This window comes from Dermacentor andersoni, chromosome 6, assembly GCF_023375885.2.
Source record: "Dermacentor andersoni chromosome 6, qqDerAnde1_hic_scaffold, whole genome shotgun sequence".
NCBI classification, from domain to species: Eukaryota; Metazoa; Arthropoda; class Arachnida; order Ixodida; family Ixodidae; genus Dermacentor; species Dermacentor andersoni.
Window position 1 is genome coordinate 143851165 of NC_092819.1, and position 15031 is coordinate 143866195.

The 15031-nt window shown below is 47.9% G+C and overlaps 1 protein-coding gene across 1 annotated transcript in view; it reads right to left on the minus strand.

The window, feature by feature from the left end:
- LOC126523383 (membrane metallo-endopeptidase-like 1) overlaps nt 1-15031 on the minus strand; it is a 173968-nt gene that overhangs the window by 90768 nt on the left and 68169 nt on the right. The window contains exon 4 of the mRNA XM_055066933.1: nt 3335-3566. Within this exon, the coding sequence (XP_054922908.1) occupies nt 3335-3566 (232 nt within the window). The remainder of the gene's footprint in view (nt 1-3334; nt 3567-15031) is intronic.

The following is a 15031-nucleotide window of genomic DNA, read 5'->3' on the forward strand; positions in this document are numbered from 1 at the left end:
ATTTGCGGTCAATATGATATGCAGTAAACACCAACTAGGCCAAACTGAATTTCTTCTGGAGAACATCGACAATGGGCCTAAACGATGTCCACACAAATACCTTCCTAGTTCCCGGGCAGCACACGCAAATTACACCCAAGGCACGTACTCCACCAAAAACGGCGTAGTGTACGTAGACGCAATCACAAACGATCCCACACAGGGGTGTAGAGTGGCCACGCTCATCAACGCAAACCTTTGCGAAATCACAAGCGGCTCAAGAAACAAGTGCACCACCGTTACTGAAGGTGAGAGCTAGCTGTCGCTCTAGCAGGAGCGGAGGGCTTCACAACCGGCAAATGTCTAAATATTCTAATTCCTAAGACACCTGCCGGCACGTCCTGAACGGCATAATAAGACACCGCGCATTCAGTGCAATCGCTGAGACGACATGTGGCGCGAAACACTGGACAACACAACACAAGATTCTATAGGTGCCATGACATGCAGGGATAGCGGGCTACAAAAGAGAGGACTTGGTAGCTCAAAAGTAAATTTATTTATTTATTTATTTATTTATTTATTTATTTATTTATTTATTTATTTATTTATTTATTTATTTATTTATTTATTTATAGATACTCCAACCCAAAGAGAGTTATCGCAGGAGTGTGGTACAAAATCAAGGGTGCCACACACACAGCAAAAGGGGGTACACAAATCAAAGGTAGAAAGCAACACACTAGTCTGAGAAATATGTTGAAAAAGAAAAAGATGGTCTCAATACATACATGCATGCATATAAGGATAGTGAATGCTACATGGTCCCAGGAATCACGGGCATCAGCCAGTGATTGCCTTAACAATGTTATCAAATGTCTATTTTCGTATGTTAGGGGGAAGTTCGTCCTACAATTCAATGGATATGGGAAAAAACTATATTCGAATTTGTCACTGCGGCAGTACAGGGGTGTTATATTTAGAGGGTGAAAATTCTGCGTGTTAAAAGCTTTAGCAAACTTAATGTATTCCAAGGATGGAGCAACGTTCAGAATTAACGGTAGTGTAAAACAGTTCAAGACTTTCTACATTACGCCGCTCTACTAACGAAGAGAGTTGAAGAGAGGCTCAAGGGAATGAGGATTAAAAGAGAGGGAGAACTCCTTGACGTAACGCCGGTATATAAATCGAAGAGCCTTCTTTTTTGGACGCATTCGGGTTTCTTTATATCGGATATCAGGTATGGATTCCAAATGGCACACCCATAATGCAAGATGGGCCGCACTAGGGTTTTATAAGTGAGCAATTTTGTTTCCTTAGGGGCTGAGCGCAGAGAACGCTTTAGGTAACCAAGACGCACTATAGCTTTAGAACAGGTTGCTTCAATATGTTTGGAGTAGGATAAATCGTGTGTGAATAGAATGCCAAGGCACTTATATTGAGAGACGTTTTCTAGAGCAATACCATTGAAACAATAAGGAAGACGCATTTGCAGAGTACGTGTCCAGGAGGACATAGAAACAGTTTTGCGAAAATTTATGTTCGTCTGCCACTCATCACACTAAGTACAAAAGTTGAAAAATGCTTTATTCACAATGGCGTCATCTTACTGGTAATGGTGTGATAGATAACGCAGTCATCGGCGTAAAGATCGATTTTAGTTGGTAGCACGTTCTTAGGTAGGTCATTTATATACAGGAAGAAGAGAAGCGGGCCTAAATCTGAACCCGGCGGAGCACCAGAGGTAAAGGTTACCACCATAGGGGGTTTTGCGGAATCGAAACAAACGTATTGCGACCTATCTGAGAGAAAACTAGAGATACAGGCAACTTGGCTAGGATTCTTTAAAATACTATTTAGTTTAGGTAATAGCATCGAATGTACAGCTGTACCAAAGGCTTTAGAAACGTCTACGATATGGCGTCGATTTGGAGGCCCAGGTAAGGTGCATGGCAGATGTCATGAGCAAATTCAGATGTCTGCGTAATGGTGCTGAGGCCACTGCAAAATCTATGCTGGAAGGGTGTCAAAATACTGTTGGCCTCAAAAAACTCAATAATATGTATGTAGACGACATGTTCTTAAAGTTTACTACAACTGGAGACTAACGAAATCGCTCTCTAGTTGTATACTTCTTGATTACTCCCAGGCTTGTGCAAATGTATCACTTTCGCAACTGTCCAGGTTGATGGAACAGTACTTGTTTGCAAGGATTTATTAAATATCACTGTAGGAAACCCACTGTATCAGAGACCATGCCGTATGAGATAGGAATTATGAATGTTATCAGAACCACAACCCTTTTTAGAATCTAAGTTTAAAACTAAGCTTAAGACACCTCACATAGATACACTTAAGTTATGAATAGCAAGCCGCGATTCTGAACTGAAAGGAGAGATTTCAAAGAGGCTGGTGGACATGGTAACTCAAAAGTATACAATCCGAGTGCCCGAAGAAACCACTCCAAAGTCCACCGGCTGTTACAAATGAGCATCCTCCTTTATTGGCCCACTACAGGGGAACCCGGATACGATACCCTATCCCACATAAATCCCTCACGAGGGCGGATGGCGCTGACCGGAGGCAGCTCCACGCATAAACCTTCCCCAACCTAAACCTACCCAGTAGAATGTACCCCACCAGATACGCAGATGACTGCACGGGTGTAGTAAAAATCCCACCTTGTTTGACACCACTTGAGAATTCCAACATATAACGGTAGTCCCTATAATTATAAATGCAAGTGCGGCGCAATGGGAGGCACTGCTGGCCAGCGATTGCTGCTAGGACCAAAGTGGCCTGGTGCAGCGAGCACGCAGGCAAGCCGAGTTTGTTGGAGCCCTCGACAGAGGGCTCCACCCCTGCTAAACCTAGTAAAGAGTATCGAAGAAGACCCAGGCATGCTTCCGCAAAAGACACTGTAAATACCGACCAATAATTGATTTTGACGATGATAATGAAAATTAACAGCACGTGGCTTCGGTATACTTTTTCCTCTTTTTTTCATTTCACCTCCTTTTTTTCAGCTTCACTGCTGTGCTGTATACTTAGGCCTCGTTCGAATAAAGCAGTTTCAGTAAGCGCTTGTGTTGTCTAGATGTATTGCGCCCGTTTTTTTTTTGCGCTCCTTTACAATGGATCTCTAGCAATTAGCCCACCTCTAATTTTTTGTTGCACCAACTCACGCTTGCGGAAACTAGCTTCTCCGTGAATCGATGATGCTTTAAGGAATGTGACCATGCTAGTAGGTGTTGATCCAGGAATCTCCGCGAATACCTTTAAGGACACGCTAAAGCTCTCAGTTGCTTACTGACACGTATTACGCATATCGATACGTCTCTGTGCGACTGCTTACCGCAAGATCATTGGCGCCCCCCGGGTTGATACCATTGGCGGCTCCAAACTGCTTGAGTCGTTGGTAGTAGATCAGGTGGTCCATCGCAGCGGGGAATAGACGCGCGCCCAACATGACGCATGCAGCAATCTTGCCGGATGCAGCAAACTCCTTTATTGGCAGGTGACCTTTAATAGTGATGGTCGCCATAATTTGCATGTAAATGTTGAGAATGACGAAGAAGTTTGGGTCCCTGCAAAAAGGAGGGTACGGTGAGCGCATATCCGTCGCGCCTCCTCGTCAAAGTCCTTTACGGAAAGATATACTGACAGGCCACTAGAAAAAAATACCCTTGTGCAAATATTCCCTTAGAACGAACGTAATAAAGCTGTGGTTGCTTAGTGACTTTCACGTTGCATTGCCTAGCAAGCGGACGCGGAATCGACTCCCGGCTGCCGCATTTTGACGGAGGAGAAATGCGGAAATGCCTGCGCCATGCTTCCGGCGCCCGTTAAAAAACCCCGGGTGATGAAAGTTGTGTTTATTTAAGAATGTGCTTAATTGCTTGAATTAACGTTTTCAGACCCAACTGACTTGCGCTAAGCAGCATAACCAATGGTATAGAATTCGTTCCGGGCAATTTATTCATTAAAATTAGGCGGTGGTAATATTTGTGAATGCGATGGCCGCTCCCTTTGAGCAGCACCACTACAGTGCACCACAAAATGACGGTAGCGTGCTCACTGCGCACCAGCGGAAACGGGGAGCGGTGAAGCCAGCGATGTCGACTTGGAAACGGGGCTGTACATTCAAATCGACGGTGCGACGCGTGCTGAGCCACAGGGAAAGTGTGTTTTGCTACACATCCAAAGAATAGACGCCGCGAACATGGACAGCGAGCAACGCGGCGTCGAGGCACGGAAAGGCCGCGCTCGCTGACGCTACATTGATCCCGACGGTACGATAACTGGCTACGAAAATTGCCGAAAGGCGCAACGCCGCTTCCCTATAGGCGCGAGCTTGTGAATCCACCGGAAGTTCGGCCGCATGTCCAGGAAGCCGGCATGGGCTGTGCATCTCAGTGCGCCCAAAGGCAGTATTGTGGTGCTGCAACTGTTTTCGTGATAGCATTCTTTTAGTTTTTTTTTTTTTTGAAATATCACTTGCTCTTGGTCTCTAGTGCAAGAAAACAGAACATGCGGCAACCACAGATGCCAATAAATTTTCGTTGAATGCACCTTTTAAGGTGAACAAATATACACACCACATCCTTGTCAAAGTGTACCTTTCTTCCAGAGACCTTTACGCTTCTCATCGCGGTTTAGCGCCGTAATTATGATCTATTCTTTGCAATATCTGCAGTCATCACATGTTTATCGTCTCATCATTATCACCATCATCATCAGCCTATTTTATGTCCACTGCCAGACCAAGTCCTCTCCCTGCGAGCTCCAATTACCCCTGTCCTGTGCCAACCGATTCCAACTAGCACCCGCGAATTTCCTAATTTCATCGCTCCACCTACTCTTCTGCCGTCCTCGACTGTGTTTCCCTTCTATTGGTACCAATTCTGCAACCCTAATGGTTAAACGGTTATCTAACCTGCGCAATACATGACTTGCCCAGCTTCATTTTTTTCTCTTAATGTCGATTAGAATATCGGCTATACCCGTTTGCTCTCTGATACAAACCGCTCTCTTTCTGTCTCTTAATGTTATGCCTAGCATTCTTCGTTCCATCGCTCGTTGCGCGGTCCTTAACTTGGTCTCAAGCATCCTTGTCAATCTCCAAGTCTCTGCCCCACATCTCAGCACCGCTAAAAGACACTGATTTGACAGTATCCTTTTCAATGATAATGGTATGCTTCAAGTCAGGAGCTGACAATGTCTGCCGTATCCAATCCTACCCAATTTTTTTCCTTCTGATGATCAGGGTGCCCTGTGATTAGTTGTCTTAGGAAAACGTACCCCTTCACAGAATCTAGAAGCTGACAGGATCGCCAATATATTTATTATTATTTTTGTCTTCTGCATATTAGTCTTCAACCCCATTCTTGCACTCTCTCTGTTAAGGTCCTCAATCATTTACTGTAACTCGTCTGCAGTGTCGCTGAATAGAACAATGTCATCGGCAAACCGAAGGTTGCTGAGATATTCGCCGTGGATCCTTACTCCTAAGCTTGCCCAGTTTAATAGCTTGAATACTTCTTCCAAGCACGCAGTGAATAGCTTTGGAGAGACTGTGTCCCTGACCCCGTTCTTTAAAGATATCTTCCTACTTTTCTTGTGTAGAATTAAGGTAGCTGTGGAATCTCTGTAGATATTTTCCAAGGTATTTACGTAAGGGATCTGTACTCCTTGATTACGTAATGCCTCTATGACTTCTGGTATCTCGACTGAATCAAATGCCTTTTCTTAATCTATGAAAGCCATATAGAGAGACTGATTGCACTGTGCGGATTTCTCGATTATCTGATTGATGACATGAATGAGACCTCTTGTAGAGCATCCCTTCCTGAAGCCAACCTCTTCCGTTGGTTGACTAAAGTCCAGTGTTGCGCTTATTCTATTGGAGATAACCTTGGTGAATATTTTATATAATACTAGGAGTAAGCTAAAGTGCCTTTAACTTTTTTCCATTCTTTAACGTCTCCCTTTTTGTTGATTACTATAATGTTTGGCTTTTTCCACTTTTCTGGGACGACAGTTTTGAAGTCGACAGACACATCGTATAGAGAGAGCCGCCAGTTTTACAATGATTATGTATCCTCCATCTTTGAATAAATTCACTGTTATTCCATCTTCCCCTCGCACTTTTCCCTGTTCCAGGTCTTGGAAGGCCCTTCTGACCTCACCGCTAGTTATAGGAGTTTCTGTATCCTGTTAAATAATCTTTCTAAAGGAGATATCCTGGCTCCTCTGGGTACTGTACAGGTCAGTATAAAATTATTCCGCTGCTTTTACTATACCTTCGAGATTGCTGATATTATCCTGCTTATCTTTCAGTACATACATCTTGGTTTGTCCTTTGCCGAGTTTTCTTCTCACTGATTTAGACTGCATCCATTTTTGCGGCTTCTTCAGTCTTTCTCACGTTATAGTTTCCAATATAACTTATTTTGCCTTCTTGATCAGTTGTGACAGTTCCGCAAATTCTATCTTATCTCTTCAGTTGAACGCTTTCATTCTTTGTGGTTTCTTCATTAGGTCCTTTGTTACTTGAGAGAGCTTGCCTACGGGTTGCCTTGGGGCCTTGCCTCCCACTTCAATTGCTGCTTCTGCAGCCAGCCTAGTTACGGTTTCGTTCATTACCGCTACGTCATCATCTCTCTGTTCTAAGGCGGCATAGTTATTTGCAAGTACCAGACTGAATTCGTCTGCTTTTACTCTCACTGCCTCTAGGCTGACCTATTTCTTCTTGTCCAGTTTTACTCTTTCTCTGGTCGAATTGAGGCGAATCCTAGCCCTCACTAGTATATGGCAGCAACCATGAAGTTCATTTCATTCCTTGTTTCACCTTTAGGGCTTTTCCTGGTCTACGTTCTGTTGCTACGCTTCCTGAATAAGGTGTTCATTATTCGAAGTTTATCCCTTCCTGCTGTGTTCATATAGGAGGTTGTGGCCAAGTACTGCACCAGGGTGGCCAATCCTGCTCTGGTGAGGGAGTGCGTTACCGGTTCTGGTCACCGGGATCAGGCCACACTCCAGGCCTGTTTATGCAATTTTATCAACACGCGGATTTTTTTTCTTTTTTTTTAATCCGGTGGCAAATTGCGCGGCACCGGGATTCGAACCACGGACCTCTTGCACGCGAGGCGGGTGTTCTACCTCTACGCCACCGCTGCACCGGGGTGAACGGGGCAGTTGGAGAAGTATGGGAGAGGCCTTTGCCCTGCAGTGGGCGTAACCAGGCTGATGATGATGATGATGATGATGATGATCCCTTCCTGCGAATTCTACCAGCATCTCACCTCTAGCCTTCCTAGTATCTACGCCGTAGTTGCCAATAGCTTGTTCACCAGCCTGCTCTTTCCCCACTTTTGCATTGAAGTCGCCCATTACTACAGTATACTGAGCTTGCACTTTTCTCGTTGCTAATACAACATCTTCATAAAAGTCATCTGATTCCTCATCATCGCGACTGGATGTTAGAGCCTAGGCTTGTACTACCTTTAATCTATACCTATTATTAAGTTTGACTACGGCTACTGCTACCTTCTCATTAATGCTGTAGAATTCGTCAATGTTGCCGGCTATGTCCTTATGGATTAGGAATCCCACCCCGTATTGCTTCTTATCTGGGAGACCTCTGTAGCAGAGGAAATTGCAGTTATTCAGCTATGTATGAGCTACACCAGTTCTTCTAATTTCACTAAGGTCGATGATCTCCGAAACAATGTCTCAAAGCTCATCAAAGAGTCCTGGTAAGCTCGCCTCACTCGACAGAGTTCGGCTGTTACAGGTTGATAAGGTCAGTTTCCATTGGCGGTCTGTCCAGACCCAGGGATTGTTAGCACCTTCTGCTGCGTTACAGGTCTGACCGCTGCCTCGGTCAGGCGCTCCGCAGCTGCTGGGGACTGAATGTCATGGGTTAATTGTAGGAATCATCAGGGAGGTAGCGGCCGAATACTGCACCAGGGAGGCCAATTCCTGTTCTGGTGAGGGAGTGTCTTCGTTCAAGCTTAGTGGGCCTCCCTAATTTGGTAGTACCTGGATTAGTATAGCCACACTCGCTCTCGGCATCTTTTGCTGGTGTGAGGCGCCACTCCAAGCCTGCAGATGTGCACTAGAGGAGATGAATTGTTCAAGCTCACCACCGCCATATTAAAAGAATCTTATAGAAGGATTCGAACTTCCGGCTTTGGTAACTGGGCATTCGAGATAGCTCAGTCAGATAATACCGTATGCTGCGAGGTTACCTTATCGCAAACAAGTACAGCCCAGAGGGCACTACATGCTATTGGCAACTCAATAGACAACGATTTCTAAGCGCTTCTGGCCTTGTAATTCTAGAATGCTCGCGTGCGCAGGCGGCCGTGAACTCGGGTAAGCAAACTATACAGGCGTTCCAACTGTCTAAAACGAGAAGGGGGCAAAATAATGGTGAAAGTGGTCGCTTCTCTCATCCGAAAGGTGACGAGACATGGGGTACTTCCATCTTGTACTGCGTCAGAACGCCGAGTCATCGAGAGTATATAGCGCTGTCATATTCACATACGTATATATACGGGCAAAGTTTCGCTCCCGAACGAATCGGTAAACTCGGCGACCGGATTCTCTGCGACACCCATACCGCTACTCGCGTTTAAAATAATAAGTGCACGATGCGCTCGCTTCGATCACAAAATTATCTATTACTGCTATTTCGCTGTGGGGCACTGTGTGCCGTTTCATTTTTCCCTGCAGCGGAAAGGTTTCAGGAATGCCACCCTGTCTGTCCCCAAGAGCCCATGCCTGTGTAAAGCAAGAAATATTAATCTGCGAGTCTATTACGCGTTTTAAGGAGCTAAAAAAATCGCCGCCCAAGCACTCCGTACAGATGGTTATTAACCAGCAAAGCTGGAACGTTGGGCACCGGTGTTTATCACTGTGTTAATCTCGACGGTTCATTAAACGACGACTTAGTAGGATGCCAGATCCTCTTTACGCCGTTGCTGCTAGCGATCGGCTGCACGAGCCTGTTCTTGTGCCCGTACTGCAGCGTCGGCACGGCGTAAACGAGCTCGTTCTCGGTCCTGCTCGCGGTGCTGCTGATCGAAAGCTGCCTGCTCATAAGGAATATGTATGATGCGTGGTCTACCCATTTCGGAGCCGGAGAGAAAGTGGTGCGGGAGCGCGCGGCTGCAACGGACAACGACGTCACTACTGGCGCAGCTAATCCAACACACCCAGATGGCACAGAGCATTTTCACTCCGATCAATGACGCGATGTTTCCTGGCCCCATTGCCCTAAAATCTAACGCGGATGCTCTCGAGTAGGCAACAGTGATTTTGACCTCACCGCTTTCATCACGCCAGCCTTGCCCATGGAAATTTCGGGCCAGGCAGCGTGACGTCATGGATCGGAGTAAACATGTCTTCTCCTATCTAAATGGTGTTTTCTAATCGTCGCTTCTCTTTCTCTCTTTTTTTCCGCACATGCACATGGGGTTGTGCTCGAGGAGTTTTCGGCCTACAGGCGACCGTCAGACGGAGGGAAGAATCGGCTAGTCAAATAGAGCTTGGCTGTAAAAGCACTTGCATCTTAGGGCCTTTTTGAATTACAGTGCGTAAAATTTATAAGCAGCAGCAATAATTTTTAGCGCGGAAGCAACAAACTGCTTAAGACTTCATGGCTATAAAGCTGATGGAAGCTAAATAAGTATACATGGAGCTACATTTAAAAGAGCTATCACGTTCCATGATGGTATGTGATGTTCAATGGCGCAAGGGCCAGGTATGGCCAAACAGCGCCATGCCAAATGGCAATTTAAGCAACGTATTGTGAATGGCGTGGGCAGTGAATTCATCGCGGTAAATGTGACATGGCAGTAAAAAGGCCTAAAGAACTGTCGCTGTAAATGGTGTGATATATAGGTACTAAAATGATGGCGATGGCAATTGGGTTTCGTTAATATCATGGTGGAACAAAACGGTACATAACAGTGACACTAGGACTTCACCAGAGCCCTTGAGTAGAAGGGCTGTTAGACGCGTGCTAAAAATTACATGTCCGCTCAGCGGGCACGCTCGGGGGTTTTTCGGGCCTGTCTGCACGAGCAGTGGCCCAGGGACCGGCAGGCCCGGAAGTCTGCTGGCCCTTCGTGGCAGAGGGCGGAACAGCAGTGGCTGCTTCTGCCAGGGGTCCTGATGGCGTAACCGTCTTCACACTCCGTGTGACTCGCGCGGAAGCCAGAGGATGTGGCACTGCACACCGGCGCGTCACATCACTGTAGGACGAATTCAATTGGTTGTGGATAGAAAAACGCTTGCGCGCATCTGGAAAAGAAATGTTTAGTTTTACCTTGAGTTCGATTATTTCTTTTTATTTCTTCCATGACAGGCACGATAACGAATAAGCCGGGTGGTCTCCGTCACAGTTAGCGCAGTGGGTTGCAGAAGAACAGTTGTCGGATGTGTGGTCTTTAGATGCACATGTTGCACAAGTAGTACGCCGTCGGCAGCTCTGAGACCCATGCCCAAAACGCTGACGCATTAAGCATCGGCGTGGATTGGGAATGTACGGTGCAAGCACCCAGGTCCGAACACCCAGGCAGCGGCTCAACCTGAAGGATCGCCCCTTCCCCGCATACGGCTAAGCCACGCACGGCTAACAGCGAGAGAGGCCAACCCTCATGTGCTCGGGTACGTGGTGTCGCAACGCACCAAACGCCTGCTGCCGCAGACGCCCCTGCGGGCAACTATCACGTTCCAGTCACTGGCACCGCCCACACTGATCTTAGTGGAGATTCGTGACTAGTCCGATGATTCTAGAAAGGTTATGTTATCTTACCTCACAGATAAAATTTGACATGGAAAACGTGCAGGCTATCGTAATCAATTTTCAAGGATAGCATTAACTCCATGGCTTGAATAAACAATTTGTTTTCGAATATTTCATGCATATTAAATTGCACCTCTTCTCTGGAGGATTCTTTTTCTTGCAGGGAAACTAATACGCCTTGAATATTTATTATTGTTACGGGAAGGAAGAAGCGTGCGTCTATTTACAGATGGCTTTTAATGGCTGGGCCAACAAGCGTAGTGCAGCGATAAAAAAACTACCCTCTTCCTCGTCGTCTCTCAGGCAACCGTCATAGTCCTCTTCTTCGCACATTACCGACTGTGACATCACCCCCGTCGGAAAAAGCACCTTATTGGTGCGGCTCATCTGTCCGAGAAAGGTAAGGTTTGAGACGGCTGACGTGGATGATGTCAGAGAGAGGTGAAGACACCGTGGCATCCAGCGGAGACACTTCATATGTGACAAGGGTCACCTGGCGAAGGATGCGGTAAGGGCTATATTATCGCGAGAGGAATTTCTCCGAAAGACCAACACGTCGAGTTGGATACCAGACTAGCACAAGAGCACCTGGTTCGTACGTCGTGATGGCGCTGGTCGTAACGGCAGTTCTGGCGTGTCTGTGAAGCAGAAAGACGAATGCGGGCAATCTGGCGTGCTTGGGTCGCTGTGGTTATGACATCCGGAGTGTACTCTGTCGGCGAGTCGAGCGTGGTCGGGAGGAGTGTCTCGAAAGGCAAAGTTGGCTCATGGCCGAAGAGGAGATAGAAGGGACAATAGCCAGCTGTGTCTTGGCGCGAGAAATTGTAGGCGAACGTGACAAATGGTAGAGCAATGTCCCAGTCGCGATGATCAGAGGAAACATACATTGCTAGCATGTCAGTTAATGTGTGGTTCAGGCGTTCGGTAAGACCGTTAGTTTGATGATGGTAAGTGGTAGTAAGTTTGTGTTTAGTAGCACAAGATCGAAGTAGGTTGTCTATGACTTTGGAACGAAAGTATCTGCCGCGATCGGTGAGAAGTTGACGAGGTGCACCGTGGTGTAAGATAACGTTGTGAAGCAAGAAATCAGCGACGTCTGTAGCGCAGCTAGTCGGTAGGGCTCTATTAATGGCATACCGAGTTGTGTAGTCCGTAGCGACGGCAATCCACCTCTTTCCGTCATTCGATATAGGGAATGGTCCGAGATGATCAACGCCAACGCGAAAAAAAGGATCGGCCGGTATATCCAAAGGCTGCAGCAGTCCGGCAGCAGGCACAGCTGGTCTTTTCCGGCGTTGACACGACTCACACGCGGCAACATAGCGCCGAACGGAGCGGTTGAGACGGGGCCAGAAAAACCGTCGCCGATTTCGGTCATAGGTCCGCGTAACGCCAAGGTGTCCAGCGGTGGGAACGTCGTGCAGTTGCTGCAGTACAGTCTGTCGCAGATGAGACGGAATGACGGTTAGGAGCTCGGGCCCGTCGGGGTGCATGTTGCGGCGATACAGGATGCCATTTTGTAGTACGAACATGTGAAGGGATGGGTCAGACGGATCAGAGAGCAGGCGTTCGATAATGGGGCGTAACGACTCATCGCGTCGTTCTTCAGCGCCAATGTCTTGCAAGGCAGAGAGCGAAAGAACGCAGATCGGTGCGACATCCACTAAGCCGTCCGGTACATCGACGGGATGACGAGACCGGCAATCGGCGTCCTGATGTAGACGACCCGACTTGTAGACCACAGTGTTGTGTATTCCTGCAGCCGTAGGGCCCAGCGACCGAAGCGTCCGGTGGGATCCTTAAGGGAGGAAAACCAACAAAGGGCGTGGTGGTCGGTTGTAACTGTTCATGACCGACAATATATAGGGTCTGAACTTGCCCACCGCCCAAATGAGGGTGAGACACTCGCGCTCAGTAGTCGAGTAATTGCGTTCTGCGAGAGAGAGGAGGCGGCTGGCGTAGGCGATGACGCGGTCCTGCCCACATTGGCGTTGAGCTAAAACTGCGCCGATGCCGTAGCCACTAGCGTCAGTGCGGATTTCTGTCGGAGCGGAGGCGTCAAAATGGGCGAGAACAGGAGGTGTGGTGAGCAGCGTGATGAGCTGCGAGAAAGCAGACGCTTGTTCAGAGCCCCAACAGAAAGAAACGTCTTTCTTCAGGAGGTCAGTCAGGGGACGGGCAACATAGGCGAAATTTTCCACAAACCTGCGGAAGTACGAGCAAAGGCCAATAAAGCAGCGAACATCTTTGGCACAAGTTGGTACGGGGAAATTCTGCACAGCATGAACTTTAGCGGGGTCGGGGCGAATGCCTGACGAATCGACGAGGTGTGGCACCAGACTGGCATCAGTGAAGCTGCAAGCCAGCGGTGCGAAAAAAAAGAACAGATGAAAGTCTTTCAAGATGAGTCGCAAAGGTTGAAGAGAATACGGTGACGTCATCCAAGTAGCACAAACAGATGGACCATTTCAAACCACGCAAGAGCATGTCCATCATCCGTTCAAAGGTGGCCGGGGCATCGCACAAGCCAAAAGGCATTACCCGGAACTGATATAGGCCGTCCGGTGTGACGAATGCGGTCTTTTCACGGTCCATTTCATCCACGGCAATTTTCCAATATCCAGAGCGAAGGTCTATAGATGAAAAATTAGTGGCACCGTGGAGACAATCCAGAGCATCGTCAATGCGGGGAAGTGGATATACATCTTTCTTGGTGATCGTGTTTAGATGACGACAGTCAACGCAGAATTGCCAGCTGTTAGCCTTCTTTTTGACGAGAACAACAGGGGACGCCCACGGGCTGGAAGGGTGTTCAATAATCCCTTTGGCAAGCATCTTGTCAACCTCGCTCTGGATAACTTGTCGCTCAGAGGGCGACACCCGGTATGGGCGTCTGCGAACAGGTGCTGCATCGCCGGTATTTATCCGATGCGTCACGACCGTAGTTTGACGCAAAGGGCGATCGTTCAGATCGAAAATGTCGGAGTAGGACTCGAGGAGGCCACGGAGCTGTGCGGCTTGTTGGGTTGAGAGGCCCGGTGCAATCATGTTTGTAAAGTCGTCGGTCGGGGCTGATGCAGAAGGCGGAGAATGAGCATTGGTCGAAGACAGCGCAACAGATTGAGCGGAAATGTAGCACTCGTGCGTCGGTGACAATGTGGCAAGAGATAGGCCTCGAGGAACTACCTGTGGGCACTGTCCGAAATTTAGGATGGGAAGACATGTCTGATTGTCCGCAACAGAAACGATGGTGTACGGAAAGGAGACATTGTGAGAAAGCAGGACTGAAGTAGCGGGAGTAAGGACGTAGTCTCCGTCAGGTACAGGTGGGCAGGCTAAGGGCCCGTACATGGTCAGTCCGCCCGTCCGTTCCGCCCTCGTCCGCCCGCGTGCGGAAGCCCAAAAGGCGGAAGGTGTCGCAAAATTCGATGCACGCTCAATCCGCACGAGCGGATCCCACGCGCACTCCTATTGGGCGACGCGGCCTGTTCACAGCTGGCAACCGTTCGGCGGAGCAAAGGTGTTCAAGGTTGGCAACGACCTTTGACAGCAGACGACACTGGCATATTTTTGCAGATGTGATATCAAGTTTCCGCGTTCCGGTGAAAATGCGACTCTACGCTGCCACATTCTGTTCTGCAGCCGTATGTGTTGCATTGGCACCGTCATCCTTCTTCGAAACATTGCACAGTCGTCTTATCTGCGCCACCTTTTACAGATGTATTGCAATCGCATCACGTCGCAGCACGCGACGTATTCTCGGATGATTACTTTCAGTGCGCGCTGCCTTGGCTGGTTGAACAAAACCTCTCTAATTATCCAACGTGCTGCGTTCTGCGTCACGCGAAACTGATAGTGTCGCCGGAAGCGCGGTTTCTGAGTGCTAGTGACAGCTTGCAAGAATATGGAACACACGCACATCTGTCGCGGAATGCATTTGCGTAGGTCGCCAAGACGCACCTTTTTGCTACTGGGCCGGTATTTTCTAGCGATGCCTTTTCCGATTCTATGCCTTTACAGGCTTTTCGCGCTTGGCCACTGGTCAGAGCGACGGTCTGCCCACATTATCAACGCGATCAGGCGGCCGTGTGTGGTGGATAATATGAATAGGATAGAATAAGGTATAAGGCATTGCTACAAAATAGCGGCCCAGAGCACACGTGTGAGGCTCCGAGTACAGCTTGCTGATACGCTTGCTCGTGCTTTTTTTTTTCACTCTGCCAATTTTAAGAGAGT